This window comes from Zasmidium cellare (assembly GCF_010093935.1).
Source record: "Zasmidium cellare ATCC 36951 unplaced genomic scaffold M409scaffold_36, whole genome shotgun sequence".
Lineage (NCBI taxonomy): Eukaryota > Fungi > Ascomycota > Dothideomycetes > Mycosphaerellales > Mycosphaerellaceae > Zasmidium > Zasmidium cellare.
In genome coordinates, this window is record NW_022986980.1 from 35,530 (window position 1) to 60,986 (window position 25,457).

Consider the following 25,457-nt stretch of genomic DNA (forward strand, 5'->3'; position numbering starts at 1 on the left):
CGGTCCAGGCTACCCGTGGCGATACGAGAAAGGTTGGAGAATGGAGCACGGGGAGATGGACTGCACAACGCCAAGTGACAGGAAGAGACCTATAGAATTGATGAAAGCCTTGGGCGTTGAATGAAGCGTTTGAAAACCCTTGATGTCATGTTGGTTCGACAGCGTTTGCTCTGGTAAAGCGAGGCAGTTGCGAGCTGGAGGAAGAGCGTAACAATTCATTCATCTACCATCTTGTGGGTCTTTCCGCATGTGTCAGATGAACAGTCTCCTTCACATGCAATAGGATCGCCTTCGTTCTTTCCATTGGTCTCGAAATGGACCTTTTCTGACCGAGCAGCTCACAGGGTCTATAAAAGCGCAGACTACTGACCTCAAACGACACAACACACAACAAACAAGTAGACACGACTTCCAACCCTCATCATGGACACACCTTTCAGCATTGCACAATGGGAGCCATCCAAACCACAGGAAGCATGGGAGACTCCACCAAGCGAGTCCACTGTCGCGGGCTGGATAAGATCACTCAATGACCAAACCACCGACATCGCCGCTCACCCTTACCACCCAAATAGCTGGCTGGACCGAGCAGAGACTCTTGTGAAGCTGCGGTATCCTGAGCTTGCTGTAGGCGATGCATACAAGGCGGTGATGATGTGCAAGACTCTACTCACGACTCTGACGCGACGACCATGGTACAGACTTGGCTACCGCACGGGATTTCTCATGACGGATCGCGATGCCTGCAGTGACAGCGTGGCCAGAGAAGAGCAAACAGTACAGAAGCAGACATATGCCACTCTACAGAAACGAGCGCAGGACCTGATACACGAGCATCTGGACTACATGCCGGCACACAAACGCGGCCGTGTGATACTGAGGCAGTACCCGTGGATCCATGAGAGGCATTTGATGCGATCTGATGAACTCGTCAAGAGCATCAATCGTGAGTTGGCTGCAGCCACGCGGACGATGAGACGCAGAAAGTGCTGTGTCGTGAAGCGATTTGCGTTCGGTCGCGGCGTGGGCGCACGAGACGGCGAGGATCTGCTGGGCGTCTTTGCCACTCGCGATATCGCGTGGGGTGAGCACATCGTATACGACAAGAGCAGAGTCTGGGTAAGCAATGGTCATATGAGCTGGTGGTGAGCGGCTTTCAACTGAATCTGCGCAAAGGGATGCAATGGGTCGGACAGCAACGAGCCGATCAGCAAGTACCTACCACCGGACGACCTCGACGCCAAACTGCAATGGATACGGCAAAAAGTTGGCAGGTTCGCGGCCAACACGATAGTGAGGTCTCGGCTGCTCATCCGTGCTGTGAAGGACGGAGCACAACACCCCCTCGATCATCCTCTCATTGCCCGTCTTACACCGACGTACTGCCCCGACGACTACCAGAGTTTCGATCTAGAGAAGGACATAGCGGTGATGAATCAAGGCAAGTCAAGAAGCATCGATTGAAAATTCCAAGAACATTCGGAGAACAGAACTTACGCCAGTACCCTTCCAAAGTCCTCCAGCAGCACGGCATCGACATCTTCGCCAACCTGAACTGGGACACGCACGTCTTCTTCACCCTCAAAGCCCGCGTCAGCAACAACAGCTGGACGACGCCGCAGTCCGAAACCATCAACTCCCTCTTCTCCCTCTTCAACCACAGCTGCGCCCCCAACATGGAATGGCAGACCCAGCCCGACCTCCGAACGATCGTTATGAAAGCCACCCGCGACATCGAACGCGGCGAGCAGCTCTTCGTGTGCTATGACGGGTTCGTCGTGGACGAGCCCCTGGAGGTGCGCCGCCAGACGTTCTGGAAGTGGATTAATGGGCCTTGTCAGTGTTCGAGATGCGTGAGGGAGGAGGAGGAGTTGAGTCGGAGTGGTGGTGATTCTTCGCCTACGGAGAGTTTTGCCAGTTCGAATGGTGAGGTTGTGGGTGGGTGGGATACGGAGGTGAAGCCGGTGTTTCCGGAGGATGGATTCGTATTGGAGAATGGGTTGGTGGAGCCTCTTGATTGACACTTGCTTGCTTGTGTTTGTGCGATTGGAGGGCCTGTCTCTGGGTGGTTTTGTCCTCTTGCCTGTATGCATTTCCTCTCATCACTCGTCATTTCCTCCTTCCATTTCACAACCTTCTTCCCCTCGCTGGTCGATAGCGAACTTGTCGCTGACCCAGCACGCTCCAACACTGTGCGGCGCATGCTCTGTCGGTTGACATGAGCTTCTTTTCGCTCGAGTCTTCAGACGGTGAGGCTGAACTCGCTCAAGGATCGATCGCAACCTCGCCTCCCCAAACCATATCAAGTAACTTCTCACCAACCCAAGCCCTCTCACCCCTTAATAGCCCTAACCACAACCCTCAAATCACCCCCCTCAACCCAATCCTCTCCCTCCGCACCCCCTCCCTGTCCCCACCCATCCCCGACCTCACCCACAATCCTCGCAGGCTTCCCCGCGACAACCGACCCAGCAGGCACAATCATATGTGGCGGCACGACCGTATTCGGCAAGACCTTACAATTATCCTTGATGACGCTGAACGGGCCCAGGACGCAGTTGGCGCCGATGTGCACGTGCGAGGCGATGTGGATGGACGAGACGTGCGTGGAGTGGCCGATGAAGATGTTGTCGCCCATGCGCATCGGGTAGAAGGTCATGGTGCCGTGGTGGATGCGCATGGGTGGGCGGAGGGTGCAGTTTGTGGAGATTATGCAGGCTCTGTAAATCAGTCTTTTAGCGTGTCGAAACATTTCCCGGTGATGGGTGTAAAGGTACCTTCCGATGTTGATCGCTGTTACTGATGCCTTGGATCGATCGTCGCCGTCGGACTGGTCTTGGAGACGGTGCAAGTCGCCTCGTAGAGTCACGCCGGCCATCAAAACGGACTTTCCTCCCAGCATGATGTTTTGCTTGCCTTCGATATGGGCGCGTCGAGAGATCTTGTTGCCCGTGTCCTATGTCCGTCAGTTGGTCGTCCAAGAAAATCTTGCGAATCGATTACTGACCGTCTCGATGTACTCGCCTTTCGTCGAGCGCCTGTTCGGCGCGTTTGGACGTGACGACATGGTTTCGATGTTCTGCGACGAAGATCAATCTGGTTGTGATGTTGTTGATGGATAGAGTAGAGGTGAAGTCTACGTTTGCGATTTCTGTCAATGGTGTAGAGACTATGCCACCACTTTGCTTGACGAGTTTCGCATGGAAGGAGTGACCCAATGCGCAGCAGCCAATTCGACCTCCTCTTTCCATCCACGCTCCTGCTGCCATGCATTGATTGAGTCGACGAGGAAAGCTGCTGCCTTCGCGTACGCTCGCTATGGATGTACTGCGAGAAAGTCTGTGGAGACGCAATTGTGCTTGTTCGACCGGACTCGTTTCACGTTTCATTCACAGTTGAAGGCGAAGATGATGCCATTGAGAGATCCCTTTGAGCCGAAGGGCCTACTAGCTGGTTCTAGCGAGCTCGAAAAGGCAGAGAATCGGGCTCCTGGGGATCTGGGATTGCAGAGGTCGAAGGCCAATGTCTCGGGCGAGAAGTGGATGGCTCGTCTGGACGATGACCTGCTCGTCTCGTCTCTGTCCATACCTGGAACGCACGACAGCGCGGCATATACACACCCGTGGCCCTTCATTGCAACGCAACGAATGAGCATTCTAGAGCAACTCAACGCTGGTATACGATACTTCGACTTTCGCTGTGGCATCCGAGAGGACATCCCGGAAATGGTTCATGGACCTTCTCTGCTTGGCCTTCAACTCCCCGAATTACTGGACATCATGTACAAATGGCTCGAGAGCCACCCGAAAGAAGGTCTTATTGTACAAATCAAGGAAGATAGAAAACCGGAGCGATCTACTGTACATTTCTCTCACGCCATATTCAGACACATAGCTGCGAGATCTGAGCGCTGGCGCACTGCCAATACTACACCTTCACTTGGAGAGCTCCGAGGGAAAATCCAACTGTTCCGTCGTTACAATGGACCGAGTCTCATGGCGTATGGCATCGACGTCACCGAGTGGCAGGATAATCCAACTCGACCGTTCACGATCAACACGAGAAACAGCGTGCAGCTCACGATCCAGGACCACTACAGCATCTCCGATCCAAAGCCCTTGCCAGACTTGATAGCCATCAAAGGAGGAGATGTATCGGGGCTTCTGGATCGCGCATCGGCGGATACCGATACCGGGCATTGGTATCTGAACTTCACCAGCGCGTACGAATTCAATTGGTACTATCAGCTCCCGCCACGCGAGGTAGCGGTCGGAGGCTATTTTGGTTTCAAGTGGGAAGACGGCATGAACCCACGTCTGCGGACTTTCCTTCAGGTCCGGGAGAACAAGCAGCGTTTCGGCATTGTGGCAATGGACTTTCCGGACCTTGGTGCGGACGACTTGATTATCAGTCTGATCATGTCGAATTTCAAACCAGAACAGACGACGCTCGGAAGAAACGTGCGATTTGTTGTCGCTGCGATCGTGTTACTTGCCATCCTACTTCTTGCTATTATCCATGGTCTCTCTGGACGCGGTCCGGAGTTCCTACGCGTATACATCCTTGAATGTACATGGAAGGTGCTTGTTGGAACTTGAGTGTATGGCGACGGTACTTGTCTCCGGTTGCGGATATCAAGCTGGATATGCACCTCTACGGCTCCCCAGGCCAAATTTCATCGGCAATGTTCCTGACAAGCTTGAGCTTCTTGACCATATCCTCGTATCCAAGCAGGTTCCCATCCTCGTGACTTGCAAATCCACACTGGGGACTGACCCCAAGCTGCTTGAGAGCTTCCTCACGACTGCTGCCACTTCCAGCTGAGATGAAGTCGGCCGCCTTATAGATACGCTCCTTAGAAGCCTCCTTGTCCTCCAACTCCGGGAACTTGCTAGTAATGATGCCGAGAACGACGTTCTTGTCCTTGGGAAGCGATTTCAGCGGCTCGAAACCACCTGCTCGGGCCGTGTCATACTCCAGATAATACGTCGACACGTTGAGCTCGTTGAACAGCTTGACCGCAATGCGGTCGTATCCACCTTCAGAGAAGTGCCGCGATCCGACGAAGTTTCCTCGGCACAGATGGACTCCAAGGTGCATGTCTACCGGTCGCTTGAAGCAATCGTTGTAGAAGGCGATGTAAGCGTCGAACAGCTTGTCGGTGGTGCGCGTATTCGCAGGGTCTTTCTTCCAGCCCTCGAGCATCTTCTCGGAGCAGAAATCTAGATTGATCGTCAGCGAACTCAACGATATACTGAGGATCTTGCGAACACACAGGCCAGATTCGGACCATCCACTTGAACATTGCGAACGCCTGCGTTGTACAGGATCTGAAGCTCGGTACGATATGCTTTTGCTACGTCGGCGAAGTATTCTTAGGACGCGTTAGCAAGTCGGTGGACATAGGATTTGTTCAGCTATACCTCGTCCGTCGAATAGACATCTTTTGAATACGCGTGACCCTCGCGATATCGGAGATGGTGCCAACTCGGCGCGGCTATGGTCACCTTGATCTCTCCATGGCGCTCTTTCGGCGTGATCGTCTTCAAATACTCATACGCCCACGTACGCACTCTTTCCTGGATGGCTGATCTTGCCCACGCAAATGATAGATTCCCCAGGGACCTTATCATCCTCCAGGAAAGCTGCAATGTCCGGCACGTAGTCTCGGAAGATGGACGGATCAGGTCCATAGATCTCCTTCATTCCGTTCAGGGAGGGCCAGAAGTCGCCCCAGAACCTGCGTTCTTGTTAGCGCAAAGAAACAACACCACGTCGAGAGGAAGCAATACATATGCCGCCTATACTCCCCATCGCTGATACCTCGAAACCCAGCCCTCGTCTGCATCTCGACAGCCTCCTTGACGCACTCATCCGTCAAAACATCCAGCCCTTCCCCACCATCCTCCTTCCGCTGGATCGCATGGCGTTTCTCCAAGAGTTTCTCCGGACGCAACAACGAGCCCAAATGCTCTGCGCGGAAAGGCGGGTTCCTCGGTGGTGCTTTTGCTGTGGTTGACATACTTTCACGTGGCGAAAGGGACTAGTGGAAGGTCATCAAGGTGTTCTTCACACAAGGAGGCGTTTATATATATTAGGCTGTTGTGAGTGAGAGAAATTCAGGGCAAGACCTGGCTGGAATCTCACCGATGTCAGCCCTCGAGCCCTCTTCCTCTTGCTGTTGTTTGCTGTTTGCTATTTGTGTCACTTGTTACAGGCATGGACCTTTCTGCCGAATGTGGGGTTTGATGAGGAGTTGGGGGAGGGACCCCGCTCTTGTACTTGGGGGACGTGGGTACTTTTCGGCAGAGGGAGCCTGGATAGCTGCCGGGGGGTTGTCGTAGAAGTGACTTCGATGTTGGTTTTTGATGAGGGTCTTTGGGGATCCGAATTGTCCGGTTGGCAGGCAAGGGAGGGGGAGAGAGGTTGGGGAGCGGACACGTCGGTCCCGGTGATGAAGCAACTGCCACACGAGGAAGTTGCTGGCACGATCCAGCGTCGACTTCAGCCTCTGAGCCCTCAGAAGCCCTCGCTCGAGTATAGGGACATGGGCAGCTCTCTCCTGCAGTCCTCAAAATGAGCATGATGACGAAAAAGATCCAATGCTTACACCGCAGCTGACACGATCTAAATTCCACAAATTCATGAACCCATCTATCTGTCATAAACCATCTACAGTATCATAGCCTCGCCTTATCATCATCCCTCAACCTCAACCCCGTAATCCTCTCGAGCTCCACCACAGCCTTATCCGTCCTCCCCAACTGCACCTTGATCGTTCCCATCCCCAACTTCTTCGCCGTCCTCAAATTGCCCCCGATATCATCCAAAAACGTGATATCCTGTGCCCTCACCCCCTTCCCATATCCCTTCGTCTTGACATACTCGTGCAACCTGACAATCGCATACTGATATATATCCTCGGCGGGTTTACGCATCCCGACATGTGCGCTCGAGACGAAGACGTCGAAGCACGCGCGCAGAGCGGCATTCTGCTTTCCTTCCGGGGTATTGGGATCGGAGAAGGGATGATTCGGCGGCCAGATAGACGTATTGCTCAAAGCCCCCAAGATCAACTTCCCATTACTCTTATCCGCCACCGCTCTTAGCCGTTGCAGCGCCGGCCACATATGCGGATCAGGTCTGCGCGAGTTCCCCATCATTTCCCAGAAGAGCCATTCGACATCGATATCCGCGACGGGCGGGATTTTTTGCGCGGTTGTCTTGTTGGTTTTGGCGTAGTAGTCTTTCCAGCGCTGGGGGTCGGAGAGGTCGGCTTTGAAGTGTTGGAAGAAGCCGGCGTCGAGGAGGATCTCGCCGCGTTCGAGGCGCTGCCAGGCGCCGTTGGGGGCGGACGCGGAGATGCTATGGTTGATGTAGCCGAGGGGGATGTTTTGGCGTTTTTCGTAGTCGAGGATCGCTTGGAAGGGGGAGACGACCTATGAGAGATTATTTACTTAGCATTTTGAGAGGTGCGATGGGTAGAGTGTTTGTTTGTTTACGCACGCAAACGCCGCCTATGTCGAAGAGTAGGACTGTTGGGTAATCGGTTTGGGGATTGTATGAGGCCATGTCGAAGCGATTGTGGAAGAGGACGTAGGTCTTGTCGTTGGTGTTCCAGGCACGAGGCATTCCACCTCCTATTTCATGGCGGTCGCGGATTCTCTGATAGACAAGGTCTCCAATGCCTTGTGTCGGTGGTCCTCACAGCTCGCGCGACTGGATTACTATTCGGGTCCATGGTGTTGTGTGGAGTTTGGAGGATGGCTTCTCTGGGGAAAGCATAACCGCGGCTAAGGAACCGAGGCACTTGCTGTGAATGCGATATCACGTGCAGGAATATCGATAAAGGCGATGAGAGGTGAGAGACGACTTCTTCATTGAACTGTACGTGACATGTACTCGTAGACATCGTGAGCCAGATCTTGCTGCTCCTTCGATCTGAGTCGTGGAGAGGCAGGCGGATCGGGCGCATCAGCAACGCCTTGAGATCCTACCATGTTATCCCAAGCTCGGTCTCTCCTGAACCTCTGCTGTCGTCTTACACGAACGTATTCGCGTCTTGACAATTGCAACGGCAGTCGCTCAGAGGCGATACGCACCTTCCGAAGCGAATCGTCATCCGCATCATGCCTTGCTTGACGCCTCGTTTCTTGCGTAGCCATCCTGCTCCTTCGTGTTCCAGGATTTGGTTGACTCTGCGCCGAATGCTCCTGTGGAAACAGCCCGGGTTCTTCTGCGGAAAACTTCGCGATCCGCACGAAGTCCTTTGAGATCATCCTGTAAAGAGGTGCTTGGATTTTCGTTACGGGAGAACGTGGACGACGCCAGAAGATCTTCGAGACCTTAGTGTAAAGAGGTGATCGAATTTTCCTTACGGGAGAACGTCGACGACGCAATCTCTTGCGGTTACTACCTGCTTCCGTTGAAGATCGAACAGCAGATTTGCGTCCCACAGCCTTCTCTTTCATTCGGACTTGTGCAACGGAGGTCCGCTCGGAGAGACTCACCCCCAGGGTTTCCATGAAAAGGCGCATGCTTCGCTCCCAGGCTACTCTCCTACGTTTTGGAATTAGCAAATACCACCAATTCTTCTCAAGCTCCTTGATACGGTCCCGTAGAGCCGACTGGTGTGCTTCGCTCTTGATGAGCCTTTCCTGCGAAGTGAGGTTCTTATCGTCTAGCGTGCTCAGCACTTGAGCGTATGCCTTTTGGTAACGTATGACCGACTCACGGCGGACGGGAAAACCTGCCGCAAAAGTGTAAGTGGCTCTTTGTTTGCCGAAAAGCAAATCTTCAGCAGCACCGACGGCTAGTCATGTCTCTTCCTTGGAAAAGCGAGCATCCTTGGAGTGTCCTTGGGTAGAACGAGGGAAGACGAAGTCGGTATCCTCTCGCTCTGTAGCATTGTCGGAGCGCCCTTGGACAGATCGAGGGAACACGATGTCTGTCTGTTTTTGCTCCAGAACATGATTGAGAAGCTGGCTCTTGTAGCTGCGATTATCCTTCTGGAAGAGCTTCACCTTCCTGAATTGTTTCTCCTCCTTGGCCACCTGCGGTTTGTCTAAATCTGCATGCCTGTCGCTGCTGTTGCTCTTGGCCTCGGATTTACTCTGGATAATCGATGAATGTGTGGAGAGGGGCGCAGTTGCAGATGCCGCCGTCTTGTCGCCTCTGGAAGGAGACGCCGCACCCTCATCCGGCATCGCATCGACATTTGAAACTACCAGCTGCTGAAAGGGCACACTGAGTCTTGTCTGATTGACAGTCTCCCCATCCCGAGTTAAGGTCAAAGCCATTCCGCCTTCAGAGAGCAGGCCGAAGGTGTTGGGGTGGTGACGCGCACTTTCTTCTATTCCAGCAGCGGAGTCATTCACAGAACCATTGTGGATTTCATCGATACTTGACGGAAGTACTCCGAATGTGATCGAACGGTGGTCAGGTCCAAAGTCTTCGCGCTGTGGAGCAATTCCGTGCTTCAGGTGTTCAGGCGCCAGAAAGAGCATGACACCATCCCCTTCACGCACAATATCCCCGAGCGCTTGTTGCTGCTGTTCGCTGAAAGAATCGCCAGCACCGTCCCCGTCGAAGTCGAACGTCCAGCCACTATCGGCACGCAGATCACGCGTACTGTACATCGTGTCTGGATCGAGGCTTATGAGGCCTGCCTTCTTGCCCCATCCTCCGCCGCCAGAAAGCACCTGACAGAGCCGAGCGCCCAGCCCCACCAGTTTGCTCAGCTCATAATTGATTGTCCCCCCTGAAACCACTTTCCGGGCACCTCCAATCGTCTCTCGAGGCACCCATGTGTCCTGCAGTTGTGATTGGCTGAATTTGAGAAACTCAGAGCGGTTTTTGAGGCCGTTCTTTGGATTCTTGACTGTGAAAGTGAATTGTCTGAACGTTTCTCGTGGAACGACCAGGGCCCAGACTTGGACTGGCTCTGGCTGACGATCATTCAACTTGAAGTACTCCGTGACGGCGGCTTCAAGTTCTTGCGAGGCGGGCTGAGAGGCCGTTGAATCATCCTGAGGTGGCCATTCTTGGTGTTTAGACTTATGTTCTTCTCCGTAGGTTTCGCTGGACACTTTGCGCACAATGTTCCCCATGGAGTTCACGACTCGCCTGAGTGGAGTCAAAGGGACCAAAGGAGTTTCCATCAACAGTTGCAAATCTTGCGCACCTATCGGCACACGGACGGTCTGGGCTTCGAGCCTCTGCGACGCAGATTTACGGAGCAGCCCGCTGAGGGGGTCAAACTCATATCGCATATGGACCATGGTCGAGGGCAAGCCGGTAGAGAAGATGGTCTGCGCCAATGGGAGCTGCACAGATGGCTCGGAATGGGCAAATCGGGGCATCCTAGGAAATGCAAATGTGAGAGCACCAGGCTTTTGAGTCGAGCTTTGGAGCGGGACTTGCGTGAAGGTTGAGAGGGGGCCAGGACTTGTGGTAAAGTGATACGCAAGACCTTCCTCTGCTTTACGGGATGAGCCCGGAACTGGCAAGCGGTCGACAACAGCTGTGACGGCGTCGAGCGGCTTTGAAGCTGTGGGATTGTCGCCGAATCGCTCGAGCACTCGCAGTGGCAAGTCCCCGGATAGGGCATGTTGCGCGAGTGCTGGCGTGACCAGCAGTAGCAGTATAGAGGGCAATGTATTCGGCAGCGATGCTTTTCCGATATTTTGTGGCAGTATCCGAGTCATCAAGTCTTCGACTTTGCTTGAATCAGGCTGCTGCACAGACACAGTGCCCATTGAGGTGATGTTTCGCCTTCTCGGGCCTGCAGACAGCTTGTGTTCGACGTCCTCGGCGGCTTCATAGTACTCGTGTTCGTCGAAAGGTTCATCGGTCTCGGAGGTAGAATCGTGGCCGCTGCTGGCCAAGCGGCGGCATTGAGCGTTGGTCCATGGGAACGACAACCTCGTGGTCGAGATGCTAAGCCTTGCGTGCCATTTCCAGCAGCTCCTCTGCAGCATTGGCGTCTTCCGCAGGCTTAAACAACGTGATTAAAGAGGTGAAGCTGTGGGAAGGTGTCGAAGAGTCGCGTGCGAAGTTGGATGACGCGCAGAGGATCAAAGCTTGTTCGGCCTTGGCGAGAGCCATTGACCCGACCTCCTGTCTCTTCTTGGGTCTCGACTACACATATCGACGACGTAAAGAAAACGAAGAGCTGGTCGAGTGAGTGCCTGCTCACTGAAACGATGCGTGGAGAATGACGCGGCTCCCATGTCGGCACTTGTCCAGTCTGAGTACCTGGTGCTCATTCGGCACCATTTGCCGCGAAAAGAAGGGTATAAGTGACAACTAAACTCTGGTCTCTCCAACTTCCATTCCATCTCCTTCGGGTCTCTGAAAGAAGACAGCCATTATGCCCTCTCGTTCGTTGAACGTCCTAATCGTAGGTGCCGGCATTGGCGGGTTGCAGGCTGCCCTTGCTTTAGCGACGGACGGTCATCAGATTACAGTGTTCGAGTCTGCCAAAGCATTTGAGAATGGAGGTAAATATCTAAATTAAAGTGTCCTGCTAATGTTCTATAGGTAGGAGCGGGAATTCGTGTACCACCCAGCTCTTCCAAGCTGAGCCGGGCATGGGGCGTAGATTTCAGCCAAGTGAAGAAGGAAGTCTCACGAGGCAATCGTTTCATCGACTGGAAAGGCAAGCACCTCTTAGATGTCCCGCTGGATGATGTGCAAGACTGCTACGGCTCGCCTTACTACTTCATCCATCGAGCAGACCTCGTAGATCTTCTGGTCAAAACCGCTGAACAGAAGCCGAATATAACAATTCGACTGAACTCTCGAGTGGTCTCGTATAACTTTGAGGAACCTTCATTTGAACTCGGATCTGGGGAATTAGTCTCTGGCGATGTCATCATAGTCGCGGACGGCATCAAGTCTTCAGTCAGAGACATTATCAACGGCCGACCACTTGCGCCGCAAGATACGGGCGATGTAGCATACCGCATCCTAGTGCCAGCTCAGCCGCTGCTGGACGATCCCGAAATGGCACACCTTATAAAGAGCCCGTGGGCGGTACACTGGATGGGTCCTGAAGGCCGTAAGTGGCACATGAGGCTCAGTCCAGTCCAGGATGATGAGGACAAACGCTCTAACTCTGCACTTTTAGATGCTGTTGGCTACCCACTCCAAGAGGGTGAGATGTACAACATAATCATTGATGTGACGCATGCATCCGACTTGGATGACCCCATCTCAAACGATGAGCAGATCTGGAAGAGTGCTCGCAGTAATGCCGAGTTGGTCGAGCGCTTTAAAGATTGGTATCCTGAAGTGCGCCGCTTGTGCGCGATGACTGGAGACTACCTCAAATGGAAGCTGGCCGATTTTGATCAGCTCGACAATTGGGTGCATCCGAGTGGCAAGGCGGCGCTCTTTGGTGATGCATGCCGTCCAATGATGCCGTCTGTTGAGATTGCGGCATCAAACCCCCATTGCCTGCATATATGCTGATACATCCGCGCAGATACATGGCACAAGGAGCAGCTCAAGCGACCGAAGACGCCGCGACCCTCGCAGCTGCGCTGAGACATTGCGACACTATACCTGAGGCATTGAAAACGTACGAAGCACAAAGAAAGCCTAGGACGACTTACATTGCTCGCAACACCCGAGTGCTTCAGGACTGGCTACACGTTTACGATGGGCCTGCGAGAGACCGCAGGGATGAGATGATGCGGTCTGATAATGAGAACAATCCAATCTTCTGGGGCTGTTCGGAAAGGAAAGACTGGCTCTTTGGGCATGATGCATCGCAAATTCATGAGGAAATTCGAGTGCCGAATCTACCGCCTCGGCCTTCAAAAGAGGCTTCGGTTTATCGTATGGCGAACTTGTAGGGCATATGGTCAGCTGGAGTTTGGCAGCCGCCTTGCTACAGGAGTACATGCTCAAGGAGTCTAAAGACTTCAGGTAGACCACAAACAGATCTCCAAGTCATACACATAGACTTTGTTTCAAGTGAATTGATCAGTGAGTATACCCTGGAATGGGATATGCCACTTTCAGCACAATTTCACCGTGTTCGTCAGTCTTCACGGCGATCTCAAGTCAATATGACCAAGCCGATTGCCAGACAGGTGATAGAAATGTAAAGTGTGAAAAGGGAGTAGGTGAAGTTGAGACACGGGTAGTTCCGCGTGGTGTAAGCTCAGATCAGTTTGGCCGACTCATGTTGTCATCCGTTTCAAAGCACTAGGAAGATCTGTGCCATCGCCACTCATTCGCCCTCTGTCCTCCCCTTCCTCCCCGATTCTGATGATATCCAACCAGCAATAAGGTCCCCGCTCGACCGACCTGCACAAACACCACGTCGACCACGATGGCGTCGCTCCTCCGACGGCCGCAAACTGTCGCTCGCTCCTCGCGCCAAGTCCTCGAGGCCGCATCGCTATCACAGACTCTTGCGCGACGACCCGCATCGTTACCGCGACCGCTGTACGCCTATGCGCGCAGCAGACAATATGCCACCCAGCCCGAAGAGCCAAAGGATGGCAAAAGCGCAGACAAGTCCGCGGGCTCGACACCCAAGGGCATGGAACATCTTTACTCCCAGAGTTCACCCATGTCCTCAAATCCTCAACCCCCCAAGAAGCCCGGAAATGAACAGGAAGATGGGACTCTACCTGGACGGACGAAGCTCAGCGCGGAGGAGGAGAAGGCTTTGGAAGATGTCTTCAAACTGGTGAAGAAGGGCATGCCTGCATCCATGGCCGAGGATATCGACAAGGCAATGCAGAGGATAAAGAGAGAAGGTCTGCCACAAGAACTGCGCGATACGATATCAGAAGTCCACAAGGAGGGCATGTCGCCTGCGAGAGCAGCAAAGCTATGGCGGTTAACCACTCAAATTGCAAGGCAGACGGCAGAGCGAGAAGTCAATGACAAGACGGAGAAGGTGGAGCCGCAGCAGAAGAGTTCTGAAGACCCTGGCCCGGCTGGTTCGAAGAAGGACGGCAAGAAGGGCAAGAAGCCGGATGACATGTTCAGCAACATCACAGAGTTCAGATTCGACTTATCAAACTTTCTGGTCGCGGCATTCGTCAGCTACCTATTATACAGACTGGTCGTACCCAGCGAGAATAGCCGAGAGATCACCTGGCAAGAATTCCGCAACACCTTCTTCGACAAGGGCTTGGTGGAGAAGCTGGTGGTCGTTAATGGCACTCGGGTACGGGTATATCTGCATCGCGACAGTGTTGCGTCCATGTACCCTGAATCTCCCGCTGCACAGCCTGGATTCCACTACTATTTCAGCATTGGCTCAGTCGAGGCATTTGAGAGGAGAGTGGATGAGGCTCAGAACGAACTTGGCATTCCCAACTCTGAGAGAATACCAATCTCTTACCACTCGGAAGGTAGCTGGTTCAATACTGTACTGGCTTTCGGACCTACTCTACTGTTCATCGGTGCGATCATGTTCATTTCGAGAAGAGCTGCATCTGGCGCAGGCGGTGGCCAAGGAGGTATATTCGGCATGGGGCGAAGTCGAGCCAAGAAGTTCAACCATGAAACCGACATCAAGGTAAAGTTCGCGGATGTTGCTGGCATGGACGAAGCGAAACGAGAAATCATGGAATTCGTCAGCTTTTTGAAGGAGCCTGGCATCTACCAAAAGCTGGGTGCCAAAATCCCTCGTGGCGCCATTCTCTCTGGACCTCCTGGAACTGGTAAAACACTTTTGGCGAAGGCGACCGCTGGAGAGAGTGGCGTGCCCTTCTTCTCGGTATCTGGATCTGAATTTGTGGAGATGTTTGTGGGTGTCGGTCCAAGTCGTGTGCGAGATCTGTTCCAGAATGCCCGAAAGAACACCCCCTGCATCATCTTCATTGACGAAATTGACGCTATTGGAAAGGCTCGAGCGAAGCAGTCATTCGGTGGAGGTAACGACGAGCGTGAGAGCACGCTGAATCAGATTCTCACAGAGATGGACGGTTTCAACACGGCGGAACAAGTTGTTGTTCTTGCAGGTACGAACCGGGCAGACGTTCTGGATAAAGCTCTGATGCGCCCTGGTCGTTTCGATCGGCACATTGCCATCGATCGCCCGACCATGGATGGAAGGAAACAGATCTTTGGGGTACACTTAAAGAACATCGTCACACACGAAGATCTTGACTACCTCAAGGGCCGTCTTGCGGCGCTGACTCCTGGATTTGCTGGTGCCGACATTGCCAACTGTGTCAACGAGGCGGCCCTCGTTGCCGCACGAAGCAACTCCGAATCAGTCGCCATGACTCACTTTGAACAGGCCATCGAACGAGTGATTGGTGGTCTGGAGAAGAAGAGCTTGGTGCTCACTCCTACCGAGAAGAAGACTGTCGCTTACCACGAAGCAGGCCACGCCATTTGCGGTTGGTACTTCCAGTTCGCTGACCCTCTTCTCAAGGTCAGTATCATCCCACGTGGCTCAGGCGCTCTTGGATACGCACAGTACCTCCCAGGTGGTGGCAACGACGCCGTTCTCATGAACGTCAAGCAGCTTATGGACCGTATGGCCATGACCCTGGGTGGCCGCGTGAGCGAAGAACTCCACTTCGACACCGTCACCAGCGGCGCCAGCGACGACTTCAACAAAGTAACCCGCATGGCCACCGCCATGGTCACCAAATGGGGCATGTCCAACCTCGGATACATCTACTACCCCGACGGCTCCGAATCGCAAGAAGCCCAACTCCAAAAACCTTTCTCCGAATCCACCGCGCAGGCCATTGACGCCGAAGTCAAGCGCATCGTCAACGAAGCCTACAAGCAATGCCGCCAACTCCTCGAGGAGAAGAAAAAGGAAGTCGGCGTCGTCGCCGAAGAGCTCCTCTCCAAGGAAGTCCTCAGCCGAGACGACATGGTGCGGTTACTCGGCCCCCGACCTTGGGAGGACCCAGGCGAGTTCTCGAAGTACTTTGGTGGTGGGCCGTTGGGGCCTGCACCTGGTCAACCGCCCGCTGAGCCTGGGTCGATCGAGCAGCCGAATGGAGGGAGTAACTTGCCTCCGCCATTGAGGGGTCCTGGCGGCGAGGAGCCTGCACCGACGCTGTATCAGCAATTCGAGCAGATGTCGCAGCGATGGCGATGATCCTGGTACTGATCCTGACATGTGCTTTCCATATGTATAGCAAGCAGCATTCATCCTGGCAAGGCGTTTTCTGGTCTCGACCTCCTTCTCCCTCCTCCCACTAAGCTGTATATCAAAGATCATGGACGGGGGGTGTGCATCGCATGGCGTCGGAGTGTGGGTTTAAAGTAGAAGGAGAGAAAGGATGGAAGGAAGAAAGAACGAGAGGAATGGCATGTTTTGTGTAGAGCCCAAGGTCAAAGTGCCTTCTTGTGAATTTTGTTACATACGTACTCCACTTTGCAAAAGAAGACGCATCTGATCGAGGCCATCCTTCCATTCCATTCCCGTGCTTCCGCTCTATTCACCACCCTTTTCCTGGGTTCCATCTGCGTTAGATGAAATAACAAACTCCTACGGTTGAGCCGAGTAATCGTTCGTGTGTTGACGAAATCCCTCCAAACGAAACGCCTTTTTGATGACCACACCACACCACACCCACCCGCCAGAAAGAGAAACCTAACCAAACACAGCCGTGACGTCGTCAAGAACGGTGCAAAAAACAATCCCTCCCACCACATCCCAACCACACACAAACTCCTCGCCCACCTGAACCACCAACATCCTACTGCTGCCCCCCAGCACCACCCATCCCCTGATGACCAGTCATATCCGGAAACCCCCCACCGCCCACCGCCCCACCGCCCGCCTCAAAAACCGCCGGCGTAAAACTCCCCAACCCCAGCCCCTCGGCCCAATCCCATTCGAGCGTCATCGGCATCTGCCAAAGATCCTGGGGCACGAAAGGTTGCTGGAAAGCACCGCCGGGGCCGGAGGACATATCGGGTGGCGGGCCTGTGAAGGGTCCGCCGCCGCCGCCGCCGCCGCCCATGGGGAAGTCGCCGGCGCTGGGGGAGAAGTTGGTGAAGGGGGCGCTGTCGGCGGGGTTGAGGTGTGGGGCGGAGAAGGGGGGTGGTTGGGGAGGCGTGCCGGCGAAGTGGTGCGTGTCCATGCCGTTGGGCATGGAGGGGAAGGCGGCGGGGTTGAAGGGGGGTTGGGAGGGCATATAGGCGTTCGGTTGTTGTTGCTGTTGTTGGAGGTGGTTCGAGGGCCGGGCATTGCTCGACGAGCGCTGGTATTCTGGGCCGGTGCCCCCGGGGGGACTGTGGCCCCAGCTCGCTGGGCTGTTGCCCGTTTGGGAGCCTGCTTGACTCCCTGCGATGGAGGCTCGGAGGCTCGGGGTTTGGACTGGGCGGCGGTAGGCGGCTTGGGTTTCGACTTGCATTTGCTCGAGGCTCTTGCCTTCTTCGAGGCCTTGGGCGACTTCGCCGCTGATGCGCTCTTTGAGGGCCTTGTCTCGTTCGCGTTCGGCTTGCTTTCTCTTGCCGCGGCCGCGCATTTCTCGCTCTGCTTTGTCCAGTGCTACTCTTGCTATTCGCTCGAATTCCGCGCAGACGGAGAGCATGCGGCGGACGTTGCCATTGGCTTCTGAGACATCTCGCTCCAGCATGGTTAAGAAGGATACAACACTGCTCATTAGCTTAAGATCAGATCTGGCTCGTGCATCTTGAGGATTTTGAAGTATGTTTGCGAAGAGTGTGACCAGTGCTGAGACCGGGTAGTAGAGTACGAGCCTAGTCAATCGTCAGTATTCTCACACTTAGCAAGAGGACCTGATCACTTACCAGACACAAGCGTAGTCACCTTGCGGAATATAGCGAATTAGCCCAATACTCGTCCTAGCCGCATTCACACATAGCGCAGCACTCATAAACACTCTTGGATTCAGCGGTCTCGCATTAAGCCCTTGAATAGCGTAGTCACTCAGTCGACTCGTCCAGTATCCGTGATGTACACTCATCCTGTGGATGGTCGTTAAGCAGTTGTAATATGCAAAGTGCAGCACAACAACATGCAATATCAATGGCGTATGCGCGGCTTTGATCTCGTGCTCAGGTCGGAAGTCGATCGGTATGCTGTCTTTCCACTCTTCCAATGAAGCGTCCAACTCGCCAATGGTATTGAGGAGCTCGCCATCGCTTTGCCGACTTGCTTTGACGGAGTACAGCCTCTTGTACACGCTCGATTGGATCTGAGCAAATTGACACATGAGTCGGAAGAGATTCATGGTTGTCTTTCCATCCTTCTCATGCGCTAAAGGCACGTTGCCAACATTGTCAGGCGGGTCTTCTGAAGGGAGGTCAACGTTCATGTCATCGTCGTCTTGCGAAGGCGGCCGTCCAGAGCGCAGACATATGTCCTTGTCCATGAGATACGCAATCCAGAACACACGCTTGCGCTGCTCGTTCTCGACTTCATTGAGGTTGAATCCCGAACCACGCTTGTGCAAACCGATCGAATGTGCTAATCGAATAGCAGCAGCGACGAGGAAGAAGCTAGGCTGTGGGTTAGGAGTGCCTTGCAGGAAGAGAGCCATTCCCAGCAAAGCCTGCACAGACAGCAGATCAGTATTGCGCATCGTCAGCTCAGACATGACAGCCATCGCGTTCTTCAGATACGCCCACGCGATCTCATCCTCCTCTTGCCCGACCACATTGCTCATTACCCTCAGCCTGTGCCCTATTGCAAGCGCGACGTTCAAGCTAGCCCACCAACCTGACCCATCGTAGGGCTCCAGGGAGTAGTGCTTATCGACGAGATGCATGAACGTCGGTTCATGGAAGAGGGGAAACATGCAGTTGAAGTTCTCGAAATAGTCCTTCAACAGCGCGTAGCATTCCTGGCGACCGGGCAGAGGCTTGAATATCCGTCTCTGGAAGAGATCGTTAAAGACTTCTGGTTTCCAATGATCCCATCCTTGCTTGTCCTCGGACGAGGCGACCGCGATCATCTGCTGAAAGCTGTTGTCCCCCGTCTTTTCATTCACCCATTGTATACCCTTGGGACTGAATATACTGAACCCGGATGATGAGCCGATGTAGCGAGTCTCTCCGCAGTTGTTGGTGATGAGACTGCACATCTGGTCCGCCAGCGCATCAACTTCTTTCTGATCCCGCTTGAACACGTTGTCCTGGCCATTGGGCACATTAGGCGACTTCGCATTTCCATTCTGCGCCGGGCTCCCATTCTGTTCATTAGATTCCTGCACTCCCGGGGTGTTGGCGTCTTGATTTTTGCTTATGCGTCGATTGGAAGAATCATTCGAATTCGGGCTCGAAGTACTCTGATGTTGCCTCTCCGCCAATCTCTTCTCCAACGTCCCAAGATCTGTCCGACCGCCATCGTCCTCCGCCAACAAGCCAGACAGGCGCAACAAACTCTCCATCCTGCCTAAACGATTCTCCAATCCTTCAATATACTTGGCACCTTTGGGTGGCGCCCTCTTCTTCTCCACATGCGTGAATATGCACTCTGTCTTGTAATTCTCACAATGGCTACACTTGGGCATCTTCCCATCGCACTTGATCTTCTTCTTGCGACACATGTCGCACGCGCGAGCAATTCTCCTGCGCTTGGGATCGCGACTTTCCCCGCCTTCATTGTCGTTGTCGCCAGCGCCGGCATTGTCGCCGTCGCCGTCGGCATCCTGGTCGTCGTTGTCGTAGCCGTAGTCGAGATCCTGGGGAAACCAGTGGGCGCCGTTGCCGGGCATGTTGGCCATGTCGGCGGTTTGGTAGCCGCTGAAGACCGGAGGCTGCGGGTTCATGGAAGCGGTGGTGCGGGGAGGGTCGGGTGGGTTCATAGTATGAGAGTGGTGTCAGGCATCCAAAGGGTAGATTGTTCGGTCAGACTGCGGGTGGAGTTCCAGACGGCGGAGCGGTGCGCGGGCGAACAGAGGAGGATTGGATGGGCGATGCAGGGCCTGGGGTAGCAGGTGGGAAACGATTAGCTTGCGGCCGCTTTCGCGCTCAATGTGGTCATCAAAGAGGTGTGCTGGCGGCGGTGGTGCTGCATGACTGAGTTGGAGCTTAGCGGTGCGTCATGCTATGGTAAGTAAGAGAGAGCAGCCAGCAGTGATGAAGGAATCATCAATGAGTGTCCCTGTCGTTGCGCGCAGGTTTCTAAGCAGGCGTCTCGAGCAGCTCACAGGCAGTTCTGATCGACCGGCATGAGTCGACACAAGCTTCGACCACCCCAGGCCACGCTACCACGACCACCTCCAAATCATTCACTTGCCTGGCCTGAGTTGGGCGGGTTCCGCGCGGTGTAGACGTACGCCAAGACGAGATGCCCTTCGCTCCAAGCCTGATCGGTCGGAGGCGGAGTTTGCGCCATGTCCGCTCGCGTTGCAGCGAGATGGAGAACCCCTTCTCTCGTACGTTGTCGTACAGTATATCGTATTTACTCACAATCGACCCATCCTGATGCTGTTCGCTTTCGCTCGTAGGTAGGCAACAGCCTCGTCGCCAATAATACACGCGCCAGTCCCCCTATCCCCTGATTCTCAACCTCAAACCAATGCCCCAATCCGTCCAATGCCCAGCAACGCATCTAATCTTGAAGACTGGTCTTCCAAGAAGCCGGAGTACACCCACTGGCGTGTGCCCAAGGACCAGGTCATCGCATCCAGCCTTCGTCCGGGCCCGACCATCGTACAAGTCGCGGCGAAATCTGGCCGCACACGCGCATAATCGCCGAGGTCGATCGACGCAGTCTCACGCGAGAGTGCTAGGAACAGGTTGGTAGTAGGTGTTTTGTCATTATTGTCGGCGTGACCGCAGCAATAGGAAAATGGCTACTAGGTCTGCAAGGTGAGGTCTGGCAAAGTCAAATACACTGAATTCGAGGTTGATGTTCTGTCGCGTGGCAGATGGAACGCTTCTCGGATGCTGGAGTTGCCGGCCGAGTCGAGTCGTAGCAATTGACAGCTAATTCTCCGCATGTGCTGTATGTACTCGATACAACACTCTCGACATGCTCATGTCTCTTGTCAATCACATGCCATACAGTACAGGTCGTCAGATGTGGTTGAACGGGACGAATTTGAATCGAGGAAGCTTTCATTGTTCTCTTGACGTACACTGGAGCCATACTGACCGGACTCCCTTTTTCGTGCCTGTGATACGAAACCAACCACCAGCACCATGCCATTATCAACAAGAGCCATGTCGTCGTGCAAAGGACCCATCCAACGCCGACCGCCATGACCACACCCAAATGCGAAACGTACCAAACATGTAGACAAACGAAATTCCGAGCAGAAGTCATGACTACCGCCTCTTGATGAATGGACTAGGCATCTCCTCTCCATGGACGATTGGATTCCACTTGGCCGGACTCTGAGAGAGCTCCACGAGCGTTCGGCCACGGATGGGTGGTCGGTTCTCCTTCTCTATGGCCACGCTGAAGATGTTTCTCTTCACCGGCTCATTTGTCAGACGCTCCTGGAGTCCGCCATTTCGCCGAGGTGAGAGGCCGAGGCCTTTGTAGTGGTTGGGCATTGGGCTTGGATCGGCCATGTGGACGTCCATGGGCGAATCCTTAATCGTATTGCTGATGGTGTTGCAGTTGGCAAATGTCTTTGCGCGGGTAAAGGGCTTGCGAGCCGTCTTCTTGGGAGGCAGCTTGGACGTGCGGCGAGCGAGAGGCGAGACCTCGTCTTCCACAGGATCGTTGAGCGACAACGATGTCAACTCTGTGTCGAGCACCGAATCTTCGAGCACTTCGGGCAAGGAAGAGGCGTCAGGGTCGGGGATAGTGCTGATGAAGTTCTCGAAAGATGAGGCAGCCGCGTTCTTGCCTGGAGGTGGTGTACTTGATCTGACGTGGAATGACACATCGGCCTCCTTGGAAGAGCTGTGATGGCTGCCCGGGAGAGAAGCCAGATGAAGGGAGAGCTTCTCTTCGGCACGCTGATCGACGGCCGTCTCGAACTGCGAAAGCAGCTCCTGCTTGTTCCGGTCACAGGCCTCCTGGACCTTTTGGTCGATCGCCAACGTGGCTCGAGCATGCCACTCCATCTCCACCTTCTTGTTTGCCTCGCGAAGCTTGCCAACCTCGTTCTGCAGCTCTTGTATTTGCTTCTGAGCTGCCGCTAGCTTGTTGAACGCACTGTCACGCTCCTGTTGGACCTTGTCGAGCTGACCAAGAGCCACCTTCGATTCGAGCTTCGTGCGGGCGACCTTGATGTTGCCAATAGTCAACAGCTGTGCACAGTCCGGACGTTGGCGTGAGTCGGTCTTGAGACACCAAGAGATGGTATCGATGAGGTCTTGGCTATACTGGGGCGGCAAGGGCTTGATGCGGCCTTGCTTGATCTTCATCACAAGCTCCATGTGACTGCGGGCCTCAAAAGGCACCTGTCGTGTTGCGAGTTCGTAGATGATGCAGCCAAGGGACCAGATATCCGAATAGTGCGAGTAGCGTTCTGCCGCGCAGATCTCTGGACTCATGTAGAAGGGAGTGCCGACGTAGGTGCTGGCGAAGTCGTGAGCGGCGATGATCTTGGAAAGACCAAAGTCTCCCAGCTTGACACTGTTCTCCTCGCCAAGGAACACTGTATGGTCAGCAAACGACGCAAAAACTCATTGGAGGAAGAGGTTACCATTCTCTGGCTTGAGGTCTCGGTGCAGGATGACAGTATGACCCTGCTTGCTCTGAAGTGCCTTGCCCTTCCTCACGTTTCCCTCCTTGCCTGGTGGTGGTGGGTCCTCGCCATAGTGACACCGGTAGAGAGCACCAACCAGCTGCGCAAATATGGTCCAGATGAACTCCTCATCGGCGTATCGATTCTTCTCTTTCAGCTTTCTGATGTATCCACCTAGGTCTCCGTTTCCGCAATACTCCATGTACAAATGAAGGTCATGAGAAGACTTGAGGTGCTGTCGATGGTAGTACTGCACGATGTTGGTATGCCGCAGTGATTCGAGGATGCGCAGCTCGGCGTGCAGCTGTTCCTTTTCGCGGTCCGTCATGCGTGTGTAGGAGATCTCTTTTCTGCATCTGATCTCGCCGTCACACTTGCGCCTCACTTTGCGAATGACGCCAAACGAGCCCTGGCCGATCTTCTCCAATACTTCGTAGTCGGTATCGGTCGCCATGGCGGCGATGAGGGGGTGAAGCTGCTGAGTTAGTGGGTGTCGTGATGTAAAGAAGGACTAGGGGATGCTGAGCATTAACGAAGAGCTCTGCTGTGCTGTATGTATCGTGTACATGTACGAAGTACCAGTATAGGTTGCTGCAAGCAAGATGGAAGCTTGAGAGACGGTTGACAGATGACAACACGGCCGGCCGTTGCGCCGGGTAACCAAGATAGCGGCCGATAAGCGAGGAAAGTTTGCCGGGTGGCGCGACGTCATCTCGACTTGAGATTCACAGAAGATCGTCTAGAATCGCTTGCCATTCTACTTCATGACTGTTGACCCTACGTTTGAGTGTTGGAGAACCTCCGTTGGACCTTCAAGATGGCAGAAGCCGGGATCAAGGGCAAGCACCAGATCGAAAAGGCGCTCTACGAAGAGAAGAAGGAGATCTCCTCTGGACGATTAAAGGACGAGAACCCACTGGATACCAGCCCCGAGTTTCGAAAGTTCTGCGAGGCGTGTCGAAGAGGAGACCTGAAAGTGTGTCAAGAGCAGATCGGCACAGGCATCAACATCAACGCAAGAGACGAATACGATTACACGCCTCTGATTCTTGTAAGTCACCGTAGACTTCGTTTCCTGGGTGAGAGCTGATGCTGATAAGTCGGGTTGAGGCGTCGCTATGTGGACATTACGAAGTTGCGCAGATGCTGCTGGAGCAAGGTGCTCTTTGGGAACGTGACACTTTCCAGGGCGAGCGTTGTTTATACAATGCCTTGAACGATCGGATACGGAATTTGCTCCTGCAATATGACTACAGCAAGTCTACGGATCCTCTACAGCCACTTGCTGCACACATAACCTCCTTGCTCTCTCGAGAAACGCCTAAGACGACCGATATCGTTGTACAGACTGGAGAGACTACGCTCGATCTACACAAGTTTGTCCTCGCCGCGAGAAGTCCGTACTTCGCGCAGAAGTTGTCAGCCGCACCCGAAACCACGCTTTGGAAGCTCTCCCACACCGTCCCTTCACAATCTTTCGAAACATGTATAAGATACCTGTATATGAGTGAAGTGGGTGCGGGCTTGGGAGAGGGCGAGGAAGAGCAGGCAATCTTGACTGGCATTGATAAGCTCAGTCGCCAGCTGGAGATACCACAGGTGTTTGAGGATATACTTGCGTCTGGAGATCGGAGACAAGCACGCCAAAGACGGACAGATGAGGTTGCAAGAGGGAGAGATCAACTCGCAAATTGGTTTCAGGACAATGTGCTGAAGTACAAAATGCGCGTGGAAAGCAACAAGGCAGATGCTGTGAAGTGGGACAAAGATAATGGCATCTTCGCTGATGTGCTATTACGGGCGGACGAGGACGAAGAGGACGAGGAAGAACCCGAGCAGGCTGAGGACAACAGTGCTAAGATACGACAAACGAACGGCCCTCTAAATGGAATCCCCGTTGGACACTTCCAAAATCAAGCATCGAGATCACCGTCACGGAGACGGAATCCCAAACAATCAGTCCTCTTCCCCTGCCATCGAGCTATGCTGCTACGATCAGAAGTCTTCGACACCATGTTCGCATCACCATTTCGAGAAGGCCAGGAAAGCAAGCACCTCCAGATCATACCTGTCGACTGTTCATCCGACGTCCTCGAAATCATCCTGACCTTCCTCTACACCGAAAAGGCCGACTTCCCACTATCGATAGCCTTGGAAGTCTTGACAGCCGCAGACATGCTCTTCATCGAAAAGCTGAAACAACGAGCCGCCCTCCTAATCAGCACCCTTGGCAACGGCACTGCCAGCGTCGTCGAAGCTGAGAACCCGCGAGGAGAGACCAGCGTAGAAGAATTCATCGACATATACGACGTCTTACGTGCTGGATGGGATACAAGAGTCCACCGTCTGGAGGAGTTTGCCGCAAGATACATTGCCTACCGGCTAGAAAGATACATCGACGAGCCCGATTTCAAGGACTTGGTAAAGGAGTCTGCATCCCGAATCCAAAGCCGTCAGGAGACGGATACAGTCGAAGTCATCGACGATATCCGCTACTACCTCTCCGAGCGGTTCAGATTACGCTTCGAAGACTCAGGCTTGGACGAGATGATGGATGAGACTGTCCCAGCCGAACTTACAGAAGATACCGATGAAAAGGAGAAGGGCTTAGAAGACGAAGGCGTAGATGTTACGTCGGGTCTCACACCACCCCAACAAGAAACTGGCTACAACGCGGAGGAGGGACAGGGCGTGGTACGGACTCTGGACGGCGAGATTGCGGGCGATGAGTTCGCGCAGGATGCGATGAATTATCAGATTCTGTTGGGCAAGATTGAGACGTTGATGGATGGGTTGGGATTAGATGGGTAGAAGCAGAAGTAGACGTTATGAAGTGGG

At 53.9% G+C, this 25,457-nt stretch overlaps 11 protein-coding genes across 11 annotated transcripts; 5 read left to right on the forward strand and 6 right to left on the reverse strand.

Moving 5' to 3' along the window:
* Nucleotides 1–423: 423 nt before the first annotated feature.
* On the forward strand, nucleotides 424–2,021 carry M409DRAFT_69158 (uncharacterized protein; the record flags this gene model as incomplete). The annotated part of the gene is made up of 3 exons (XM_033818158.1): nucleotides 424–1,119; nucleotides 1,177–1,441; nucleotides 1,516–2,021. The coding sequence occupies 3 exons, from the start codon at nucleotides 424–426 to the stop codon at nucleotides 2,019–2,021; spliced, it is 1,467 nt and encodes a 488-aa protein (XP_033663113.1).
* Nucleotides 2,022–2,332: 311 nt separating this feature from the next.
* On the reverse strand, nucleotides 2,333–3,067 carry M409DRAFT_69159 (uncharacterized protein; the record flags this gene model as incomplete). Its single annotated transcript, XM_033818159.1, has 3 exons — nucleotides 2,333–2,720; nucleotides 2,778–2,956; nucleotides 3,008–3,067. The coding sequence occupies 3 exons, from the start codon at nucleotides 3,065–3,067 to the stop codon at nucleotides 2,333–2,335; spliced, it is 627 nt and encodes a 208-aa protein (XP_033663114.1).
* A 340-nt stretch (nucleotides 3,068–3,407) lies between these two features.
* M409DRAFT_27231 (uncharacterized protein) lies at nucleotides 3,408–4,598 on the forward strand (the record flags this gene model as incomplete). The annotated part of the gene is made up of 1 exon (XM_033808481.1): nucleotides 3,408–4,598. The coding sequence occupies one exon, from the start codon at nucleotides 3,408–3,410 to the stop codon at nucleotides 4,596–4,598; it is 1,191 nt and encodes a 396-aa protein (XP_033663115.1).
* Nucleotides 4,599–4,653: 55 nt separating this feature from the next.
* M409DRAFT_58345 (uncharacterized protein) lies at nucleotides 4,654–6,022 on the reverse strand (the record flags this gene model as incomplete). The annotated part of the gene is made up of 4 exons (XM_033813887.1): nucleotides 4,654–5,222; nucleotides 5,276–5,374; nucleotides 5,574–5,740; nucleotides 5,793–6,022. 4 exons carry the CDS (start codon nucleotides 6,020–6,022, stop codon nucleotides 4,654–4,656), a joined length of 1,065 nt encoding a protein of 354 aa, XP_033663116.1.
* Nucleotides 6,023–6,680: 658 nt separating this feature from the next.
* M409DRAFT_69162 (uncharacterized protein) lies at nucleotides 6,681–7,632 on the reverse strand (the record flags this gene model as incomplete). Its single annotated transcript, XM_033818160.1, has 2 exons — nucleotides 6,681–7,439; nucleotides 7,507–7,632. 2 exons carry the CDS (start codon nucleotides 7,630–7,632, stop codon nucleotides 6,681–6,683), a joined length of 885 nt encoding a protein of 294 aa, XP_033663117.1.
* A 1,184-nt stretch (nucleotides 7,633–8,816) lies between these two features.
* On the reverse strand, nucleotides 8,817–10,979 carry M409DRAFT_58347 (uncharacterized protein; the record flags this gene model as incomplete). Its single annotated transcript, XM_033813888.1, has 1 exon — nucleotides 8,817–10,979. The coding sequence occupies one exon, from the start codon at nucleotides 10,977–10,979 to the stop codon at nucleotides 8,817–8,819; it is 2,163 nt and encodes a 720-aa protein (XP_033663118.1).
* A 392-nt stretch (nucleotides 10,980–11,371) lies between these two features.
* M409DRAFT_69163 (uncharacterized protein) lies at nucleotides 11,372–12,860 on the forward strand (the record flags this gene model as incomplete). Its single annotated transcript, XM_033818161.1, has 4 exons — nucleotides 11,372–11,501; nucleotides 11,546–12,061; nucleotides 12,131–12,425; nucleotides 12,488–12,860. 4 exons carry the CDS (start codon nucleotides 11,372–11,374, stop codon nucleotides 12,858–12,860), a joined length of 1,314 nt encoding a protein of 437 aa, XP_033663119.1.
* Nucleotides 12,861–13,342: 482 nt separating this feature from the next.
* M409DRAFT_69164 (uncharacterized protein) lies at nucleotides 13,343–16,093 on the forward strand (the record flags this gene model as incomplete). Its single annotated transcript, XM_033818162.1, has 1 exon — nucleotides 13,343–16,093. One exon carries the CDS (start codon nucleotides 13,343–13,345, stop codon nucleotides 16,091–16,093), a length of 2,751 nt encoding a protein of 916 aa, XP_033663120.1.
* Nucleotides 16,094–16,697: 604 nt separating this feature from the next.
* Nucleotides 16,698–19,739, reverse strand: M409DRAFT_69165 (uncharacterized protein; the record flags this gene model as incomplete). The annotated part of the gene is made up of 2 exons (XM_033818163.1): nucleotides 16,698–17,706; nucleotides 17,758–19,739. The coding sequence occupies 2 exons, from the start codon at nucleotides 19,737–19,739 to the stop codon at nucleotides 16,698–16,700; spliced, it is 2,991 nt and encodes a 996-aa protein (XP_033663121.1).
* A 1,504-nt stretch (nucleotides 19,740–21,243) lies between these two features.
* Nucleotides 21,244–23,073, reverse strand: M409DRAFT_69166 (uncharacterized protein; the record flags this gene model as incomplete). The annotated part of the gene is made up of 2 exons (XM_033818164.1): nucleotides 21,244–22,529; nucleotides 22,578–23,073. The coding sequence occupies 2 exons, from the start codon at nucleotides 23,071–23,073 to the stop codon at nucleotides 21,244–21,246; spliced, it is 1,782 nt and encodes a 593-aa protein (XP_033663122.1).
* Nucleotides 23,074–23,436: 363 nt separating this feature from the next.
* On the forward strand, nucleotides 23,437–25,430 carry M409DRAFT_27239 (uncharacterized protein; the record flags this gene model as incomplete). The annotated part of the gene is made up of 2 exons (XM_033808482.1): nucleotides 23,437–23,670; nucleotides 23,730–25,430. 2 exons carry the CDS (start codon nucleotides 23,437–23,439, stop codon nucleotides 25,428–25,430), a joined length of 1,935 nt encoding a protein of 644 aa, XP_033663123.1.
* Nucleotides 25,431–25,457: the final 27 nt, after the last annotated feature.